The 21,815-nt window shown below is 42.4% G+C and overlaps 2 protein-coding genes across 2 annotated transcripts in view; one reads left to right on the top strand and one right to left on the bottom strand.

Moving 5' to 3' along the window:
- Positions 1 to 1,133, bottom strand: part of PRKDC (protein kinase, DNA-activated, catalytic subunit) — a 191,052-nt gene extending 189,919 nt beyond the window's left edge. Inside the window, exon 1 of the mRNA XM_039223651.1 lies at positions 980 to 1,133. Coding sequence (XP_039079582.1) covers positions 980 to 1,133 — 154 coding nt within the window. The remainder of the gene's footprint in view (positions 1 to 979) is intronic.
- Positions 1,134 to 2,089: 956 nt separating this feature from the next.
- Positions 2,090 to 20,456, top strand: MCM4 (minichromosome maintenance complex component 4). Its single transcript, XM_039223659.1, has 17 exons — positions 2,090 to 2,136; positions 2,294 to 2,377; positions 2,766 to 2,930; positions 3,276 to 3,439; positions 3,534 to 3,635; positions 3,828 to 3,923; positions 4,238 to 4,333; positions 5,252 to 5,390; positions 7,815 to 8,035; positions 10,312 to 10,432; positions 13,435 to 13,694; positions 14,061 to 14,426; positions 14,900 to 15,027; positions 16,210 to 16,417; positions 17,412 to 17,640; positions 18,137 to 18,270; positions 19,733 to 20,456. The coding sequence occupies exons 2-17, from the start codon at positions 2,308 to 2,310 to the stop codon at positions 19,823 to 19,825; spliced, it is 2,592 nt and encodes an 863-aa protein (XP_039079590.1). The 5' UTR covers positions 2,090 to 2,136; positions 2,294 to 2,307; the 3' UTR covers positions 19,826 to 20,456.
- Positions 20,457 to 21,815: the final 1,359 nt, after the last annotated feature.

The raw sequence follows: 21,815 nt of genomic DNA, 5'->3' as shown, positions 1-21,815 counted from the left end.
TCTGTAATCTCTCACGCGAAAGGACAAATACTAAATATTCAGAATAAACTTGGAACTGCTTTATAAACAAGTTAACTAAAGGAATGAAAAGGAATTCTAACTTAGAAATGCTGAGACTAGAAAACATTTACATGTTAGTTTTATAAATTTATTTTCCCATTAATTTACCCTTTCCCATTTATTACCCTTGACGATAGGTACTAGATAGCATCAGAAGTTTTGAGGCAATTTTTAAAAGTGCTGCAAAAAAGCAATTTTACTACAAAGGAACAAAAAGCGCTCATTCAGTGATTGCTAAAAAGTTAAGACAACTGCATGACTTTCCGGTTACATTTCTGCAATGCTTCTCAAAAGTAGGAATCTTTTGAGGTTTCACACTTGAAGGTTTGAAAAAGGTACTGAAGGTGCGCCTGGGTGGCTCAGTCGGTTAAGCGTCCGACTTTCGCTTAGGTCATGATCTCGCGGTTCGTGGGTTCAAGCCCCGCGTCGGGCTCTGTGCTGACAGCCAGCTCAGAGCCTGGAGCCTGTTTCAGATTCTGTGTCTCCCTCTCTCTCTGACCCTCCCCTGCTCATACTGTCTCTGTCTCTCAGAAATAAAAAATAATAATAAGAAATAAAAAAAAGAAAAGAAAAAGGTACTGAAGGATTTAGGTGCGTTTAAGGTGGAAGAAAATTCTTCCCTTTGGTTCCCTCTCCTCACTTTGAATAGTAGGGATCGCTAAACTTAAAGCATTTTCACCAACTTTACTTTTTAAAACATGTTTCCACTCCTAACAAAAAAAGCATCATGACACTTTTTTCCCACAAAAATTTCCACAGAAATTCCGACAATCCAGAATCAAACGGCTGGACTTCACAATACCGCTAGATACACCCACGGCGGGAGAAACGCTAGACAGTCGGGCTCCAGCACAACACGGAAACCCCAAACGCGCACAAGCGTCGACGTCGTCCTTGGCGCGGCCGGGACGGTACCCACCCAGCACTGAGGAGCCGGAGCTCAGCACGCACTCCTGCCCCAAGCCCCGGATCAGCTGGTAACTGGCCATCGCCGCGCTGCAGCGGTCGCCGGCAGACAAGGACTTCTGCAGCTGCTGTAGGGAGCCCTGCACACCTAAACCGGAGTCAGCCATGATGCTCACGCCCGGCACCGTGCGTGCGCACCCTCTGCCGGGATCCCGAGATGCAGCGGGGCTCGGAGGCGGGGCTCACGGGAACTGGGGGCGGGGGTTCCGGAGTAGGGGCGAAGCTCGCGAGATAGGACTCTTGCGGGAAACCTCGAAGGGAGTCTTTTCTGTATGAAGAGCCGCTTAGATGAGAATTAAGATATTAGCAGGTCGGGGCGCCCGGTTGTCTTAGTCGCTTGAGCGTCCGACTTTCGCTCAGGTCATGATCTCGCGGTTTGTGGGTTCGAGCCCCGCGTCGGGTTCTGTGCTGCCAGCTCAGAGCCTGGAGCCTGTTTCAGAGTCTGTGACTCTCTCTCTGACCCTCCCCTGCTCACGCTGTCTCTCTCGCTCTCTGCTAAAAATAAATAAAACATTAAAAAAATTAAAAAAAAGATATCAGCAGGTCAACGAATGTGTTACACACAATACACCTAGGATGCATACATCGAAGCCTAAGGAGAAACAGGAATCCAACAATTTGGCCTGTGGAAAAAGATGGGGCGGAAGGTTGGTGAATTGAGAGCAGAGGCAGGAAAAAGAAGCTAGAGGCTTGGGTCAGGATCTACAAAGTTGTTCCTTGGTAAAGAGTGAAAAATAGATGTGTAGCGTCTTTAAAAATGAAACTGCCTAGCTTTTAGAAGACAGTCTTAGCCAACGCTACAGTGCAGAAAAACCCCTCCGTGAACCTGGTCTGGCCGGATACCCCAATTTTCCCGCGAAAACGCCTTTTCGTAGGGGGTCAGACCACCTAAACGAAGGGGGGGCACCGAGCGAGGTTTGAGTCTGCTGCCGTGGGGCGCCGAAGGAGGCCGTTCAATTCCCCCTGTTGATGAGCAGTGGCGTCTCCCGGAGGCGGAGCCGTACACGACCGCTTCTGTGATTGGTGGGGCACCGCTGGGGGCGTGGACAACAGTGCAGCCGGCGCGAAACCTAGGCCCAGCCCCTGCAGTTTCGGAACCTGAGCCCCTAGGTGCGTTTGAGACCCCTGCGTGCGTCGGAGGTGGCTCCCCTTCCCCAGCAGCACCTAGCGGGAGGGGGCGGGGCGGTGTCCGGCCTGGGTATCTGTGCGGTGGGGAGGGGGAAAGCCGGAGGCGAAAGCGGCGTGAGCCTCCCTTTTCGTTGCACAGGTACCGCGAGCGCCATGTCGTCCCCGGCGTCCACCCCGAACCGCCGCGGCAGCCGGCGCGGGCGGATCACTCCCGCGCAGACACGTAAGTCCCTTCCCGTGGGTAGGGCCCGCCACATTACCCTCGCTTCTCTTCTGAGCTTTTCCCGCCAGTATGGTCTATGAGCTAGGCCCCGCGGGTTTCTGGCTCGGAGCGGTGTCTTTAAGCCTTGCAGGGAGTAAGATGTGCGAACGGCGAGGCTTTGCTCTGTGTTCTGCCGGTTCTGGTGTGCAGACACTTTTTTGTATGAGGCAGGCAGCACCGGACCCTCAATTCCACCCTTGCCAAGCCGCTTTTTTATTTGTAAACATGTCCGTGCCCATTTGGCTCCTTTTTGTTTGGTTTGTTATTTGTTCCCAAAAGACTTGATGGAACTACAGGAAGACCCAACGTGAGAATTAATGGCCATCTTTTCTGTTTTGTATGTCACAAGCTCGAAGTGAGGATGCCAGGTCACCACCGCATCAGAGACGTAGAGGCGAAGATTCTACCTCTACAGGAGAGCTGCAGCCTATGCCGACTTCGCCTGGAGCTGACCTGCAGAGCCCTGCCGCCCAGGACACGTTATTTTCCAGCCCTGCTCAGATACATTCATCAGGTGTGTTTTTGGCGTTCTAACTTTTACTGTGGTTAACATACCAGCTTCTGCTGGTCAGATTTGCTGGTTTGTTAACGGGTAGTTAATTTAACTGTCCACAAGCTAATATGTTCAGCAAGAGTACAGAGATAGTAGGTATTAGGGCTTAGTGAGAGGAGAAAAAAGTTTTGGTGCTTTTTTTACTGGAGGATTTAATAGTTCTGGGAGTCTTTACCACCTCAGATTACAAGAAACGTTATTTACTATTGTGTTTAGATGACTTAGATCAACTGATAACATGGTGTAGTTTATGATTTGATAGGCTACCAGAATTTTATTGTGAATTGTCAAATTTTGTTTTTATAGCTATTCCCCTTGACTTTGACGTTAGTTCACCACTGACATATGGCACTCCCAGCTCTCGGGTAGAGGGAACCCCGAGGAGTGCTGTTAGAGGCACACCTGTGAGGCAGAGGCCTGATCTGGGGTCTGCACGGAAGGGCCTGCAGGTGGATTTGCAGTCTGATGTCGTGAGTACACAGTACAGTTTTCTGATAGCGGCTCTTGGGGAACTAGAATGGGTAATTCCCCATTAACATTGTTCTGTCGTATTTTTCTGTATAGCCAGCAACAGAAGATATAGTGGGGAGTGAGCAGTCTCTAGGCCAAAAACTTGTGATTTGGGGAACAGATGTAAATGTGGCAACATGCAAAGAAAATTTTCAGGTAAGCTGTATTTTAATATCTTACAGCTCTGAAAATTTTGGGAAGAAGGGTTTATGAACTATAAGTAGCCATAACGCTTGACTGTATAAGAATATATATGTCTCCAATAATGACAGACTCATTATTTTTGCATTTTGAGTAGTTGGTTATTCCTAAATGCATCAAATTTCATCTTTCTCTCTCCACATTAAGAGATTCCTTCAGCGTTTTATTGACCCTCTGGCTAAAGAAGAAGAAAATATCGGCATAGATATTACTGAACCTCTATACATGCAACGACTTGCAGAGGTAATCAAATAGTCTTATAACGGGGTGCCTGGGTGGCTCAGTCAGTTAAGCATCCAACTTTGGCTCAGGTCATAATCTCATGGTTCGTGGGTTCGAGCCCTGCATCGGGTTCTGTGCTGGCAGCTCAGAGCCTGGAGCCTGGAGCCTGTTTCAGATTCTGTGTCTCCCTCTCTCTCTGCCCCTCCCCTGCTCATGTCCTATCTCTCTCTGTCTCAGAAATAAACTAAAAAAAAAAAATAAAAACAAATAGTCTTCTAATTCAAATTATGTACTTGTAAAACAACTAGCAGAACATAACTTGTCTTCTCTTCTAGATTAATGTCATTGGGGAGCCGTTTTTAAATGTAAACTGTGAACACATAAAATCATTTGACAAAAATCTATACAGACAGCTCATCTGCTACCCACAGGTAAGAATTTGATTTTGACCTTGATGGATTATAGTACACATCCACAACATCTAGATGGTTTTTTAATAGCTTAATTTCCTGGGCCTCCAGAGCACAAAATCTTAAGAAAATCAGATGATGTTTTAAGGTGAACATTTTCTCATACTTTTACGTTTCCAAAATTGACATATGTATTAGCTGTCAGTGGCATGTCATAGTTTAGTTAGCCCTTTTTCTTAATAGCATATAAAATAATGATTGAATATTAAAATTGATAGTTCCTTGGGTTGGTTGAAATAATTTATCGTAAATGAAAATACCTTATAAATAAATGCATTACACATTTGTGTTATCTTTAACAGATTGTGTTAGCTGTATTATCTTTTTAAGCTTTAGGTCAAATTTTATTATTGAAGTATCAGCTATATTAATTATGATTGTAGGCTTGTGGCAAGCTGACTTGGTTTTATATATTGATCTTGCTGCATAATAGCTTTGTGACCTTGGTCGAGTTCCCTGGCCTCCCAGAGGCTGATTTTTCACCCGTAAAATGGGAAATAAATATTAACAAATTTGAATGCAGTAATTAACAATTTATCTCTTCTGGTATCATGGGAAAAAAAATAAGACACAAAAATATGAGTTCAAAATCCTTTCGTTACTAATTTAAAGCCTAAGACATAGCAGAACATTGTGAAGGTTTCATATGCATGATCACACTTAACCCAAATGAAAATATGCAAAAATGAGATAGCTCAGTCTCAATGTACCCAAAATTTTGTAAGCTGCATGTTGTGATTATTTAGAGGTGATACTTCTGAATTATGCCATGTGTTTTTGTTCTTATATTTTGCTAATATGAAATGCTTTATTTTTTTGTACTTAATTCTAAGATGGGAATATAAACATAGCCTGGTTTCTTTACATTCATTTTTACAGGAAGTTATCCCAACCTTTGACATGGCTGTCAATGAGATCTTCTTTGACCATTATCCTGACTCGATCTTAGAACATCAGATTCAAGTAAGACCATTCAATGCATTGAAGACAAAGAATATGAGAAACCTGAATCCAGAAGGTAATGTTTTTAATAGGAAAATACATAAACAAAATCTTATTTCAATATCAAGGCACTTAAAAAGAATTGGTGTATGTGATAGTGGTGATAGTGGATTATAAATTGACTATATAGCAGGTTCATTTACCTTATACACCTTTTTTTAACTTAACTGAGGTTATGTAAAAGATGTTATAACTCTTGACAATTCTCTATCTTAAGAACTTGCCCAACTATAATAATTTTACAATTACTAAGTAAGCACTTTTTAATTTATTTTTTTTATTTTTATTTTTTTAAAGTAAGCCCTTTTTTAAAATCACTATAGAAAACAAATGCAAGAGGCGGCTGGGTGGCTCAGTTGGTTAAGTATCCAACTTCGGCTCAGGTCATGATCTCAGGGTTCATGGGTTCGAGCCCCGTGTTGGTCTCTGCTGACAGCTAGCTCAGAGCCTGGAGCCTGTTTCAGATTCTGTGTCTCCCTCTCTCTCAGACCCTCCCCTGCTCACACTGTCTCTCTCTCAGAAATAAATTAAAAAACAAAACAAAGCAAATGCAAATATGAGCCCTGCCTTGGAGCTTAAGAAAGAAATCTAGTTTGGAAAGTAATAAAAGGAAAAATGTAGAGCAGAAGAGCAGTGCAGGAGATATCTCAGCTGAGGGAGGGCATGAGTTCTAGGCCCAGGTGGAAAGAGTTCATGTTGAAAGAGAAATTTGGATTACAGTAAGGATTTGGAAAGCAGGCATGAATTCACTAGACAGCACAAAGGGGGATATAGGCAGAAGTGAACCAGAGGTGAACGTGAATAGCAAATCCTGGGTCCTGAAGAGCTTTGAATTCCAGTTTAATACAGATTTTTACTCCAAAGTCAATAGGCAGCCATTGATACTTTTTCAGGGGAAAACAAAAGAAGGCTTTTGCACTCTTGAGAAGTTCACAGTGGGTCAGTCTGCTGTGCAGGGTATGTTGAAATTCAGTTAGGAGATTTTAACAGTAGCTCCAGTGCAGAACAGCAGGGTCCTAAGCTGGACAGTGGCCATAAGAATGAAAATACAGGACAAATACAGTATTTGCCATGTAGGAAAACTGAGGTATATAAACTGTTGAGAATGAATAAATACGCTTGTAGGTGAATGTGCAAAAGACAAAAATGTCAGTAAAAGAAAATACAACAGCCAATAAGCAATCGAGTATTGGAAGTCACTACTGATTAAAGAAGTGTGTGTGTGTGTGTGTGTGTGTGTATGTATGTATGTATGATGAAATTGGTTCCTGACCTCACTTCTATGATCAGCCATTCAATGGTGATGCCGATGGAGACTATTTGAGTAAGAACGCTACTGTTAAGTTTTCAGAGGCAAAGCATTGGTACATGAAGAATTTAGGCTAAGATTGAAGATTATCATAGTTGCAGAGGAAGAGGATTTGCCAGATACTCAATTAATTTCAAAAGTTTATTAACTTTCATGTTTATTTGTATAACTTGTTAAAGAGGTTACTTGTTAAAGTAAAAGGATTGGTGGGAAGAGAAGAAAGGAAGATTTGTAGGTAGGTGAAAGAGAGGATAGGGCCAAGTGGAAATACCTCGTGAATCAGTAAGTATTGGAAGGCTAAAACAATCCACAAGGCCAGCATTCGCTGACTATAGGCTGTATTTTGGTGACCACAAATAACAGTGAAACTCATTTGGAACCAGCAGTGGGAATTAGTTGGATAAAAGTTTACTTGTCAGGGAAGGTCCAAATTGTAGAGGAACAAGGACCAAAAATGAAAAATACTCTGTATAAGAGCTTTCTTATATAAATGGCAGTAAGATTGGCTAAGTTATGTTGTGCTTATTACTGCCAGGACACTGTTCTAATTAGGCTTGATGTATGCAGGTTATTAATCTTCAACAACTTCATAAGGTAGGTGCCGTCATTACTGCCATCTATAAATGGGCACAGAGTGGCTAAGGATATCCTCAAGGTCACACAGGTCTTCAGTCCTGATCATCTGGCTCCAGGGCCCGTGCTTTTCACATACACTGAGACAGCAGGACTTCTACATGATACAGTGAATGAGATGGAAGGTCATGGTGCAAAGGAAGCAAAAGTATAAACCTAATCCAAAATCAGAAGGTGGACCAGAACAGGAGGCAGACGACGAGGGTGGATGCTTGTTGGAGAGGGGGCCCTAGGGCAGAGAGCCAGAGGTCCATCAGAGTTGAGAAGGAAGACAACACAGGAAGGGCATCCCAAGCCATCTGTTTCCCTGCCACAGCACCTGTCTGTGACCCCAGCCGTCTCCAGGTACCTCTGCATCTCCCAGTAGGATTCTCCTGAGCTTCGCAGCATACCCAGACCTGCCCTGGCAGGATTATAGCTCAGGGAAGAGACCGCATCTGGCTGGGCTGTGGACAGTGGCTAATGGACATGCTGATCTCTCTCCCCAATTCCTTGCAGACATCGACCAGCTTATCGCCATCAGTGGCATGGTAATCAGAACATCCCAGCTGATTCCAGAGATGCAAGAGGCTTTCTTCCAGTGCCAAGTGTGTGCCCACACAGCCCGGGTGGAGATCGACCGTGGTCGCATCGCGGAACCCTCCGTTTGTGAGCGTTGCCATACCACCCACAGCATGGCACTGATCCATAATCGCTCTGTATTCTCTGACAAGCAGATGGTGTGTGCCTCTGGGGGCCCTGCAAGGCCTCCCCTTTATTCTACCTCTCTGGATCCTCAAAAAGCCAAATTTAATAGGTCCATTAGTAAGGCTCTAAAGCCTGGCTTTCTAGATGGAATTCAGCTATTTCATTCCTTCTTTGACACTAGACTTTGTTATTGGGTTATGGGCTGAGTACTTGAAATTTAAGCCTTCAGCTCTGGGATGGCAGGGTTCCAGGATCGGTAAAAATGGGGGCTCATGACCAGCTCAGTCAGTAGAGCATGTGAGTCTTGATCTCAGTGTTGTAAGGTTGAGCCCCATGTTGGATGTACAACTTACTTGAAAAATCTTTTTTAGAAGATTGGTAAAAATTATTTGGTTTAGTTTTGTCATTTTATTGGCTATTCAACTAGTACAGAGTGAATTGACAAGTTTTCTGGAGTTTTTCCTCACAAATTTTATTGTAAAGGGAATTGGGCCTTTTGCCTCTTTTACCCTAAAACTTTTAAGGTGAAGTTATTAAGATGACTTAGAAATAAGTAGGAAAAAGGCAAGATAATTTATTTGCTATGATTATGATGGTGTAAAAGGACAAGGACTGTTAAGTTTTTTTGTTTTGTTACGATGCTTAACTTTTAAAAACTTAAGTAGAGCAAATGTGTTCAAAATACTACAAAAGGTAATTACCCTTATGGGGAGTCAGTAAGAAAAATACTAGCAAATGTGAAAAAGTGTTCAACTTTTTACTCACCAAAGAATTGAAAATTAAATTAAGATAGAAATCTTTAATATTGGCACAAAGTATTGGAGCAAATGTACCTCAGCTCATGCCAGTGTGGAATTGGAGATAAAATTGTGGGAACCCTGCTCCCAAGGATATGTAGTATAATATTCTTAGAATGCTTTAAAGATCCCAAATGGACTTGAAATGAAACGTTTAATATCTGAGAGTAGCCTCCAAACTGCATGGCCCACAACACACTTTCTGTACCCACAGACCTTAGTGACAGTGGCTCAACCACTTCCTTATACAGGGCTCCTGAGCCAACCATAAATTTGCCTCCGGACCTTTGCCTTGGCTATTCTTACAATTCAGAACACGTGGCTTCCTCTCTAACATCCTTACATTTCTGCCTAAAGGTTGCCTGATCTGAGAAAGGCCTTCCCTAACCTTGCTTTACAAAAAGCATCTCCTCTACCCCCACCACCTGTGTTCCTTACTCTGTATTTTCTTCTGTCCTTTGGATTTGTCACTGTCCGATGTTCTGTACTCACTTGTGTTTGTATATTGTCTGTGTTCATTCCACTCTGAGGGAGAGAACTTCATTCACTGCAAAGTCCCCAATTCCTAGCACCAGGGTCCAGCACACAGCAGGTACTCAGCAAATGACCTTAGATGAGTAGATAGGCAGGTATTCAGGAGAGATGCACAAAAGTGCTTAACCATGAACTGAAAAGTGTGTACTTCACCCAGGATATCTATTAGAAGTAACTTCTAAAAACATAATTGGGGCACCTGGGTGGCTCAGTCGGTTAAGCGACCGACTTCGGCTCAGGTCATGATCTCACAGTTTGTGGGTTCGAGCCCAGCGTCGGGCTCTGTGCTGACTGCCAGCTCAGAGCGTGGAGCCTGTTTCAGATTCTGTGTCTCCCTCTCTCTCTGACCCTCCCCTGCTCACGCTCTCTCTCTCTCTCAGAAATAAATTTTTTAAAAAAATTAAAAACATAATTAGAAATACAGGCAGACATTTAAACCAAGAAATATGTACTACAACCTTGAAATGGCAAAAAAAAAAAAAAAAAAGGTCACGTAAGTCACCAGACACTTTCCCGAAATAGGATAATGTATAAATAAACAATATCCTTCCAAAATGTTTTCATGTCACATTAAAAGCTTTTTTAAAAAATGTTAGCTATCTGGAGATAAAAGCAAAGAATGGTGTTTTAAAAATAAACATGGTAAGGGCGCCTGGGTGGCTTAGTCGGTTAAGCGTCCGACTTTCGCTTAGGTCATGATCTCGCGGTTCGTGGGTTCGAGCCCCGCGTCGGGCTCTGTGCTGACTGCCAGCTCAGAGCCTGGAGTCTGTTTCAGTCTGTGACTCCCTCTCTCTCTGACCCTCCCCTGCTCACGCTGTCTCTCTCTCTCTCTCTCCTAGAAATAAATAAAACATTTAAAAAAATAAATAAACATGGTAAACATCATAAGTAGTTATCTCTAAGTGGTACAAAGACTTGCAGTTTTGTGTAAATTATGCTTATCATTTCCTGAGACTTCGTTTCCACTGCTCTTTTAGATCAAACTTCAAGAGTCTCCTGAAGATATGCCTGCAGGGCAAACGCCTCACACTGTCATCCTTTTTGCTCACAATGATCTTGTTGACAAGGTTCAGCCTGGAGACCGAGTGAACGTTACAGGTAAGAATGTAAATTGTATTAAGATAAGTCTGTCTTGCTTTTTTTTTTTTTTGGACAGTTTTTCGTCCTTTGGCTTGGTCTTGCCAGCAGCTGTCATTCAGATCTTAAGAAAATGAGTTGTAATGCTTTAATCACCTTTTTACCTAGCAGGATAGAACCTTTCCCTTTCACTGCCCTTGCAGTTGCTTGCTTTTGCTATCTCAGTGTTCCAGAGCTGTGAGTGTATTTTGACCTTATGGTGTTAGTGTCTTCAGAAAACAGCTCAGACAGGGCTGGTATTAGTAACATTGAAATTAGAGGCACCTGGGTGGCTCAGTCAGTTGAGTGTCCGACTTCGGCTCAGGTCATGATCTCGAGGTCCGTGGGTTCAAGCGCCGCATCAGGCCCTGTGCTAACAGCCAGCTCAGAGCCTGGAGCCTGCTTCAGACTCTGTATCTCCCTTTCTCTCTGACCCTCCCCTGCTCATGCTGTCACACTCTCTCTCTCAGAAATAAATAAAACATTTTAAAAAATTAAATTATACCAGCAGTTCCAGGAAGCAGCTCTCACCAACTCTGGAATTTTAAATAATTTGCTACTTGTTTCCCAAATGCACAGCTAAGGGTTAACATTCACCTGTTACAGAGAAGAATGGGTTAGAGCACTTTGCTTCCACGCAGGAGTCACATTATGGTATTTTTAGAGGAAGCAGAGATTGAGACTTGCAGATTCTGCAGCTGAGGTTCTGATTTGTGGCCCAGGGCTCCTCCCCTGTTCTGGCCAAGAGAGTGCTTGTGCCAGGGCACTATGCAAATATGCCATTCTTCCTCTCACTACTTCAGAGCAGCATGAGCACCTGATTTCTCAAAAAGGGTGTGTTTGGACAGCAGGCACAATTCTTCACTGAAGGCAGTGTGGGGATTGAGTCCAGGGAGTGGCTGTGGCTCCTGGGGCAGCCTGCTGGGTGTGTTCAGTGAACGAGGACTTCTGATCCTACGGCTCTCCAGTATAAAGCCCAGCATTGTCCCTGGCAGCCTGTATTCTGTTAACAGTGTGAGAGAATGTGTCATGAGTCCTGCCACCCTACTGCTCTGAAATCTCTGATGTTTAGTCTGCTGTCTTAATTTCCTCAACTGCCAAGTGGAATTAATGCGATGACGGAGGTGAATGTATCTGGGGAGGGGGGCTGTGGAAAGCACGGTATAGATGTAAAATAAATACTGTGTGTGCTGTTCTGCCATAGTGAACCCTTGCAAGCACGAATAAAGATAACTAGACAACTTTAAATCATCGTCCATCCATGGGGCGCCTGGGTGGCTTAGTCAGTTAAGCGTCCGACTTTCGCTTAGGTCATGATCTCGCGGTTCGTGGGTTCGAGCCCCACGTCGGGCTCTGTGCTGCCAGCTCAGAGCCTGGAGCCTGTTTCAGTCTGTGACTCCCTCTCTCTCTGACCCTCCCCTGCTCACGCTGTCTCTCTCTCTCTCCCAGAAATAAATAAAAACATTAAAAAAAAAAATTTTTTTTTTAAATAAATAAATAAATAAATCATCGTCCATCCTAACCTGGCTCGCTGTGTAGAAGGGTGTGTACTCTCAGAATACTACATATAAACTGGTTTTTATGTCTTGAAAAAGAATTCATTGACCTGTTAAACAAAAGGACCAGCAATCTATGGAGATTTGTCATGAAGGCTGTGATAGAGGGCACAGATGCTTGCTCCTCAAAAAGTAGCAGGAAAGTGGATTGTCCAGAGTCCAAGCATTCTAGATTGAAAGTCAGGAAACATAAACATAGACCTATCAGGTTGAGAAACACTTCTTGGAGAATAAATGAGTTGGTACATTTGAAAGGCTGATTGTTCATTTACTTCTAATGTTCTTATATTCTTTAAAAAGTACACTGGGGCACAGCCATTCACCTAGAAACACTTTTATTTTTCCTTTATCATACCTTCACCTTTGACTCCATAGACTGTCTTGTCTGAAATAATTTTTTTTAATGTTTTATTTATTTCTGACAGAGAGAGAGAGATAGCATGAGCATGGGAGGGTCAGAGAGAGAGGGAGACACAGAATCTGAAGCAGGCTCCAGGCTCTTAGCTGTCAGCACAGAGCCCGACGTGGGGCTCAAACCCATGCACCATGAGATCATGACCTGAGCCATTGTCGGACGCTTAACGACTGAGCCACCCAGGCGCCCCGTCTATGAAATAATTTTTGAGTAATTTTTTTTAAAGTGCTTTTAGGATTTCCTTTCTTTCCAAATTTTCAGTACAGAATTTTAGGACTTTGTTCTAAATAACAGTACTTTGTCAAATAATTATTAAGTAGATTCAGTACACCCAGCTTAAGAGAAATGAAAGTACTGTTTCAAAATATTATTTATTGAACACAGCCATAAGCCAGCATTGTGCTGAAAGCAAAATAATTTCATTTAAATCTCAGAACGATTGTATGCAATATGGTTATACTCAGATGCTCAAGATCACAGAGCTAACAAATGGTCACAGATGAACACACTTCTAGGTCTGCTTTTTTTATTTTTATTTTTTTTTTATTATTTTTTTTTTAATATTTTTTTTATTTTTATTTCTAGGAGAGAGAGACAGCGTGAACAGGGGAGGGTCAGAGAGAGAGAGAGAGAGAGAGAGACACAGACTGTGAAACAGGCTCCAGGCTCTGAGCTGGCAGGCAGCACAGAGCCCGACGCGGGGCTCGAACCCACGAACCGCAAGATCATGACCTAAGCGAAAGTCGGACGCCTAACCGACTAAGCCACCCAGGCGCCCCTAGGTCTGCTTTTTTTAAAAAACCTGTAGTGTTCCCAACTTGCCTTGCCCCCTTCAGTGGGGAGCTTTGTGGCATAGGCCTGAGTCCTTTGTTCTAGGAGGGCCATGAAGGCAGTGTGTGTGGAAGCTCACCTCCCCTGACAGCCGTCAGATCTCTGCAGTCTCCCTGTTGTCCCTGCTGGGTTATGAGCCATTTAGGGGAAGATAAGAACAGGTCTCTTGGTTGTATCCTCAGGCATCTATCGAGCTGTTCCTATTCGAGTCAACTCACGAGTGAGTAACGTGAAGTCTGTCTACAAAACCCACATTGATGTCATTCACTATCGGAAAACTGACGCAAAACGTCTACATGGCCTTGATGAAGAAGCAGAGCAGAAACTTTTTTCAGAGAAACGTGTGGAGTTGCTTAAGGAACTTTCCAGAAAACCAGACATTTATGAGAGACTTGCTTCAGCCTTGGCTCCAAGCATTTATGAACACGAAGATATAAAGAAGGTAACAATGGATTTTTAACTTTGATCAGGATTTGTAGTTCTTTGAAATCATCCCCCTCTCCCCCCAATCCATGAAGGATAATAATTGTTGCCTGTTCCACAGAGCAGGGTGCTCACAGTCTGATTTAGTTATTGGTTGACGAGACCACAGCATCATTGTCCATTTCCTCGTACCTACATTGAACTTGGATATTCCTAATCATAACCAGATGGGCTCAGAACAGGGATTTGCATGGCCAGTATTCTGGCACAGTGGTGTGTGCTTTAAACAGATAGTTTTTTTATTCAGAGTAAGAAAATCCCTCTAACACTTACAGTTGGTCTCAGTTACTGTGTAGTAAGTGAATGTTTAAACATGTTTATTTAGGGAATCTTGCTTCAGCTCTTTGGTGGAACAAGAAAGGATTTTAGTCACACAGGAAGAGGCAAATTTCGTGCTGAGATCAACATCCTGCTGTGTGGTGACCCTGGGACCAGCAAGTCCCAGCTGCTGCAGTACGTGTACAATCTGGTCCCCAGGGGCCAGTACACGTCTGGGAAAGGCTCCAGTGCAGTCGGCCTCACTGCATATGTGATGAAAGACCCTGAAACGAGGCAGCTTGTCTTGCAGACCGGTGCCCTTGTCCTCAGTGACAACGGCATCTGCTGTATTGATGAGTTTGACAAGATGAATGAAAGTACAAGATCAGTACTACATGAAGTCATGGAACAGCAGACTCTTTCCATCGCAAAGGTGAGGCCGTTCTCCATGCTGCACATGGGCACACTTAGAAATTTAGCCTGTGTTCACCTTGGTTCTAACTTTGGGAAACTCATGAATACTTTTCAATACCTTTCCTGCTATGTGTCAGCTAAATGCTTTTGAAAAAGTATTTTCTGCAAGATCTTTTTTCATCTTTTATTTTGCTGTACTAACTCACTAATGTGTGGAATTCGTAGAACTCGAGTTGATCCTAAATGTCCTTCAAGGAGTTTAGTTTGTAAGAAAGATGCAGTTACGGCTTACATTTATCTAAAATTCTGTCATTGGCATGAATCAGAGGATGGCATTGTCCCAGGTGGATCTGTTGTCCTCACTCTTACAAGGTGATGTTGCATGGCTGTTGGTGACAGTGGATACGTGGCAGAGGGCACGCAGTGGAAGATAGCTCACATGTTCCTACTGCATTAGGGTGAAGCTTCTAACTGCACTATTTTCTCTGACAGGCTGGGATTATTTGCCAGCTCAATGCACGCACTTCTATCCTGGCAGCAGCAAATCCTATCGAGTCTCAATGGAATCCTAAGAAAACTACCATTGAAAATATCCAGCTACCTCACACATTACTATCAAGGTATGAGAGCATAAAAAATGTGTTCTTACTTTGCTCATTTGTAGAATTCTCAAGGTGAGATAAAATAATTGGGGCGACTGGGGGGCTCAGTCAGTTAAGCATCCAACTCTTGATTTCAGCTCAAGTCAAGATCCCAGGGTAGTGAGATCAAGCCCCGCATTGGGTTCCGCACTGAGTGTGGAACCTGCTTAGGATTCTTTCTCCTGTCCCTCTGCCCTTCTCCCCCTGCTCGTGTGCACTCTGTCTCTCTCTAAATTAAAAAAAAATAATAGTAATCAGCAGCTGCTAGTATCAAATTCTTCATTGTGATGCAAAGGTTTCTTGTATGGTTGGTCAGAGTTTTCATGGCAAAGGCTGTGTTTCACTACTTAGCTGTGAATGGCACCTTAACATTTACTCCTTTGAAGCTGTTATGACATTTCACCTTGACGTCACTCACAAAATCTGTCACCCACTGCTCATCTCAGTCTTAAAGCCGCTATAGAATATTATGAAAGTACAGAGAATGGCTTCACATGACAGATAAGGTTCTGAAAAATTAAATTTGTGAAAGTGGAATTGTGTGGTCCATACTTTTTTTCAACCCCACTAACTACAAGTATTGATATATTTCATAAGTGGATTTTTAGATTTTACTTACTCAACTTTTTTTTTTACATATTTTTAGGGGAGGGTGTAGGAGAAGGAGAGAGAATCCCAAGCAGGCCCTGTGCCCGACACAGGGAATAAATCCACAAATTGTGAGATCATGACCTGAGCCAAAATCAGTAGTCCAACGCTTAACCAACTGAGCCACCCCAGTGCCCCTAGACTTTTGTTCTGTTTTGTTTGTTTTCCAAAAACAGTTGAATGCATTTTCCTTTAAATCTTCCAGTCTTCCAAATTACCATAACATTTCCCTCAGAGGAATCTTACTTCTTTGACTCAGCTATGGAGTGATGAGCCTTTTCCTGGGCAAACCTAAGGGCCAGAAAAACAGGCACCTGCCGGGGCCAGAACAGGGAGAAGGGGTTTGAGCTGAAGGCTCACTAGACCACTGGACAGCAGACACTCAATTCTTCCTTGGCTGCCTTGACTATACCCACATTCACTGTACATGCCTGAGTAGCTTAGAAGCAATTACATTTATGGGTGTGTTGGTGTCCCAAGCAGTAAAATAGTTTTCTTACAATATTTTCTCAGGTTTGATTTGATATTCCTCATGCTGGACCCTCAGGACGAAGCATATGACAGGCGTCTGGCTCACCATCTTGTCGCTCTGTACTACCAGAGTGAGGAACAAGTGGAGGAGGAGTTCATGGACATGGCGGTGCTGAAGGACTACATTGCTTATGCCCATAGCACGGTCATGCCTCGGCTGAGCCAGGAAGCCAGCCAGGCTCTCATCGAGGTAACACAGGTCCCTTTTTAAACCCTGAAAATGTTTTTGTTGAGCCTATAGACAATTGCATTAATGGAATTGGCTGGTCATCCCCTTTAAAACAGTAATTTTGTTACAACATACTATTTTTTAAAACTGTGTTTTCCTCCTGTGTTGCAAACTTAATTTTTCTAAAGGTAAAAGGGGGAAGGTTTCATTTGTATATGTGTATAAACTTTTTATAATTAAATATTTGTAAGCACAGTGAATTTAAGATCAGAATACCTGTTTGAAATACAACAGTGATGCTGCTTAGTAGCTTTGTAACTCTGGAGAAGTCATCTAATTTCTCTGAGCTTCCATTTGCTTGTTGCAAAAATATAAAATGAATTGTAAATGAAAATACAAAAATAAATTGTATTTGATGTTCACTTTTCAGTATCCTTTTACATGGATACAGTGCATAATGATAGATTAAGTTATTTACGATATTAAGAAGGTTCCTGGTGCTTTGATAGGCTTTACATCCTAAGCCCTTGAAAAATGCTTAAATGAAAGTTGTAAGTGATGCATAATTTTCCATTTGTATTACATACTTGAGAGTTGCTCAAAAAGAAATAAAATTATGTCGTATATATGTGAGTTGAATACAACTCACCTTTGTACCATTATCCCAGTAATCTGCCTGCCTCACTCACTAAAGGAACCCTCAGCTGAGCATCTTTTTCAGACAGGTGCCCTGATTCATCCTCTGCTGGAATTGCAGTCTGCCCTTTACCCCAGTCTACTGTCTCCGGAGTGCCAACCCTTATGCACTTTACTGCCCACTCCCATTCTTCCCTCTTCATAGGTACATTGGCTCCCAGCTTCTTGATGAGCTTTAAGGCCCAAAGCTAGATCTGACTTTTATTTCCCCTCTGTGCTGTGGTAGTTTATTTAACAGAATATTAACTGTTTAAAGTTCAACCACAAAAGTAAGATTATTATTAAAAGGAGTTTTGGGGGTTTTTCCCGTCTATACTAGGCTTATGTAGACATGAGGAAGATTGGTAGCAGCCGAGGAATGGTTTCTGCGTACCCTCGACAGCTGGAATCACTAATTCGGTTAGCAGAAGCCCATGCTAAAGTACGATTTTCAAACAAAGTTGAAGCAGTTGACGTTGAAGAAGCAAAGCGCCTGCATCGGGAAGCTCTGAAGCAGTCTGCCACCGACCCCCGGACGGGCATTGTGGACATCTCCATCCTGACTACAGGTCTGTGGGCACTGAGCATACACGTACTTGGTATTTCACATTTGAGCCAACAGATAATTTGAAGCAGCAGAGGCTCTTAACCTTTTTCAGATCAGGGCCTCTTTGAGAATTTATTAAAAGTTGTGAGAAAAATATACACTAACTTCTGAAAAAAAAAATGCACTAGCACGTGTGTGCACACGGTGTTATATCTAATTTCACAGAGATTCTGCCTCCTGTTCTCTATGCACCTGTGTTAGCCCATTTTAAAGAAATAGTTCATATCTTAATGAGCACTGCTTGCCTTTCAGATTATGTGGATTGTATTTTAGTGGAAACTAGCAGCTACTCAGAAAATTGGAAACCGAGAATTCAGAACTCAATGTTGAATATATTTTGGCATTCCACCAACTGTCCCCTAACCTTTTTGTGGCAACACCACTAAAATATTTATGGAAATTTGAAATATTTCATTTCCTTGTAGCAGAAATATTTTCATTAATTTCTTTTAAATTAGGAATGAGTGCCACCTCTCGTAAACGGAAAGAAGAGTTAGCTGAGGCATTGAAAAAACTTATTTTATCAAAGGGCAAAACACCAGCTCTAAAATATCAGCAACTTTTTGAAGATATCCGTGGACAATCTGACATAGTAAGTGTTCAATTTTTTTGCTTAATAGAGTTTTCTTTTTCCCCCTTAATACTACTTTTAAGGATTTTCTTTTCATTTTTTTTCTTAAATATAGATATGAATTTTTAAAAAGTAATATCCATAACCCCATCATCAAGAAATAATCACAAAATTTTCTCGTACTCCCTTTAACAGATTTTGTATGTGTTTATGTACACATGTGGTTTTTTCTTTAGAAAATGAACATAGAGTTTCACTGTAACATAACTTGCTGGGGTTTTTTGGGAGTGGGGGTTAATTAAAAATATGGTATTAACATCAACTGTGATGATAAATACACTTAATAACATCATTTTTAATGAATGAGTACCATTCTTTTGCATGCCTGTTCCATCATTTAGTTAACTAGTCAGACGTTTAGGATGTTTGCAGTTTTTTGCTATTGTACATAACAAACTGTTAACAGTCTTGCATCTTAATTTAATGATGAAATGCTCAGGTTCCCTTGTGTAAGTAAAGTTGAGTTGTCCAGTGAAAAGAACTCCAGGGTCCAAGTCCAGCCCTTTGCCTGCTTTCATCATGCCTCTTCACTTGTGTATTTTCTGCAGCTACATTGGCACTATAGTGGCAGAGTTGAGTAATTTCTACAGACCATATGGGCAGATGTTAAGCCTGTGTATTTACCATCTGGCCCTATACGGGGAAATAGTTGCCCCTCCTGAGTTAGAACCTAAGAAATGTAGGGGTGCCTAAGTGACTCAGTCGGTTAACCATCAGACTCTTGGTTTGGGCTTGGGTCATGATCTCACAGTTTGTGGGTTCGAGCCGCACATCGGGCTCTGTGCTGACAGTGAGGAGCCTGCTTGGGATTCTCTCTCTCCTTCTCTCAGCCCCTTCCCTGCTCGCTATCTCTCTCAAAAAGTAAATTTAAAAAAGAAAAAAGAACCTAAGGAATGTATACAACCATCAGAAAGGCAAGAGACTGGTGGTTCTTTAACATTGAAATCATTGTAGAGGTGCCTGATGGCTCAATCGGGTAAGTATCTGACTCTGATTCAGGTCATGATCTCAGGGGTCATGAGTTCGAACCCCGTGTCTCCCTCTCTCTCTGCTCCTCCCCCGCTCAATCTCAATCTCTCTCTCAAAAATAAACATTTTGGGGGCGCCTGGGTGGCTCAGTCGGTTGAACATCCGACTTCAGCTCAGGTCATGATCTCATGGTTCATGGGTTCGGGCCCCATGTCGGGCTCTGTGCTGACTGCCAGCTCAGAGCCTGGAGCCTGTTTCAGATTCTGTGTCTCCCTTTCTCTCTGACCCTCCTCTGCTCACACTGTCTCTCTCTCAGAAATAAACAATAAAAAGTAAATTTAAAAAAAGATCAGTTTGTTAAAAAAAATTTTTTTTTTAATTTAAATCACTATATCTCTAACAGGTAAGGGAGTACTTGACATGTAAAATAATTGTTTTCACCTCTTACCCAAAGGCAATTACCAAAGATATGTTTGAAGAAGCCCTGCGTGCCTTGGCTGATGATGACTTCTTGACAGTAACTGGCAAAACCGTCCGCTTGCTCTGAAGCTCTCTGGGACAGTGCTGTGTGTGGCCTGTCTGCACTTGGTCATAGCACTTGCTTGCATCTGTGTACAGCATAGGGGCCAATCAGCTGTCACTGCTGCTGTCAGTGGAAATACATTCTTTAAAGTCATATTTGGCTCCATAAAAATTTTCTAACATGGATTCATTTTATATAGTGAAGTGTGTGTTTTCATTTTTTTAACATTTTAAGTAAAATTACTGTGCCAATTTACAGACATACAGTAGAGGTTTTTTTTTTTTAAGTGCCATCATTTTAGCACCAGGATTTTTTATCTGTATTTATATATATAGCAGGATGTCAATCTTTTTGGAGATGGCTGTCTGGGTCGTGGTTTTTGTGCTGGATTTTCTAAAGGCAATCATCCATATGCTTGAGGTTTTTGTGAGATAAAACTTAGCCAGGGCATATCATTCAGTGTGAGGTAATGAAGGACCAGAGCCTTTCTCCCTGTTAAAACTCTCAAGTATAATTCCTTCCAGAGGCTTGTTCTTATGGCTCCCAGAAGATCAAAAAAAGTAAGATCGTTGAAAATGATTAGGTTCTAGGTTAATTTCTACTTAATCCTACCTAATATGTAAACTTTTTCCTAAATAAATGATTGAATAAGTAATACTGGGTTATCTGGATTGTTTTTCATTTCATTAAGAAAAAAATCTTTAATAAACACTCAATGGAAATTCATGATGATAAGTGCTTTAGAAATCACAAAAGAAGTCCTTATGATCTATTAAGTTCTGTTGTATTTAAAATTTATTTCAATCCTAGCAGGCATTATTCTTATAAAACCACCATAAGCTGAAATCTTATATGGAAATAAGATTATAATAAATAATCCCTGAAACTCAATTTAAGTTGTATGAGTTAGGCCTTTTTTTATAATGTAGGATCTATGTTCATTGATAGGTCCAACTGAATGTTTAAATAACATTAAAATGTTAACCTTGGAATGATACTTAGAGACTATTTTTTTTTCAGGGTCTACAAATAATTATATTGAAACTAAACAAATAACACAGGTCTTTAGATTGGGGCCACCCTTCCCAAGCCATTTCCCACACTCTTAGAAGCATAGAGTTTGCACAGTTAAGAATTTGTTTTTAAAAATCATTTCAAAGTAGGGGCGCCTGGGTGGCTTAGTCGGTTGGGCATCCGACTTTCGCTTAGGTCATGATCTTGCGGTTCGTGGGTTCGGGCCCCGCGTCGGGCTCTGTGCTGACTGCCAGCTCAGAGCCTGGAGCCTATTTCAGTCTGTGACTCCCTCTCTCTCTGACCCTCCCCAGCTCGTGCTGTCTCTCTCTCTCTCTCTCTCCTAGAAATAAAGAAAACATTTAAAAAATCATTTCAAAGTAGAAATCAGACTGCGCAACATCATGGACTAGACTATTTACAAACTTTCACATTATTATTCCTTTATGGTTGATCTCTCTTTTCTGTCCCTACCCAGGGACTCCAGTACCTTCCCTTGACTGATCCTGAGGGATGGGTATACTTAGGGAAAGGGGTGGTGGGTTCCTTACAGATATTGGCACCAGCCCTAGGGTGCCAATGGAGGGGGGGTATGCCAGGGCTGATACAAAGGCAAAGAGGATTAAACAAACTCCCCATAGGCACTGGTATCCATAGCCCTTCCTGATCCTGTCTTAGGCCTTCTCAACTGGGTGTGGGCACTGGGCAACAGTAGTTGCAGTGGGGAGGGATCGGCCCAGCCCTGGTTGGAGGGAGTCCCGTCTACTAACAGCTGGCAAACTGCCCATTCATCGGGGAATGGAGACAGATGGACAGGCAGGCAGAAGAATCAGGTTTGCACTGCCCTCAGACTCTGTCCAACACAGAAGGAGGTAGCAAACGGCTGAAATGCTCCAACAAGGGGGTAAGGGAAATGAGGGAAAGGAAGTTCCCACTTGAGTACAGTTCCAGCAGCCCAGGGGCTGGAAATGAGGGAAAGGAAGTTCCCACTTGAGTACAGTTC

The sequence above is a fragment of the Hyaena hyaena genome, unplaced genomic scaffold (genome assembly GCF_003009895.1).
Source record: "Hyaena hyaena isolate Hyena2069 unplaced genomic scaffold, ASM300989v1 scaffold_1428, whole genome shotgun sequence".
In the NCBI taxonomy this organism is placed as follows: Eukaryota; Metazoa; Chordata; class Mammalia; order Carnivora; family Hyaenidae; genus Hyaena; species Hyaena hyaena.
The sequence above is the reverse complement of the archived record's forward strand: the minus strand, read 5'-3'. Positions and strand labels throughout refer to the sequence as shown.

Excerpts from the sequence above, each read along its gene's own strand:
- MCM4 (XM_039223659.1), top strand. The coding sequence starts at position 2,308 with ATGTCGTCCCCGGCGTCCACCCCGAACCGCCGCGGCAGCCGGCGCGGG. Across the intron at positions 3,440-3,533 it reads TGGATTTGCAGTCTGATGTC|CCAGCAACAGAAGATATAGT; the intron begins GTGAGTACACAG and ends TTTTCTGTATAG. Across the intron at positions 8,036-10,311 it reads TATTCTCTGACAAGCAGATG|ATCAAACTTCAAGAGTCTCC; the intron begins GTGTGTGCCTCT and ends CTGCTCTTTTAG.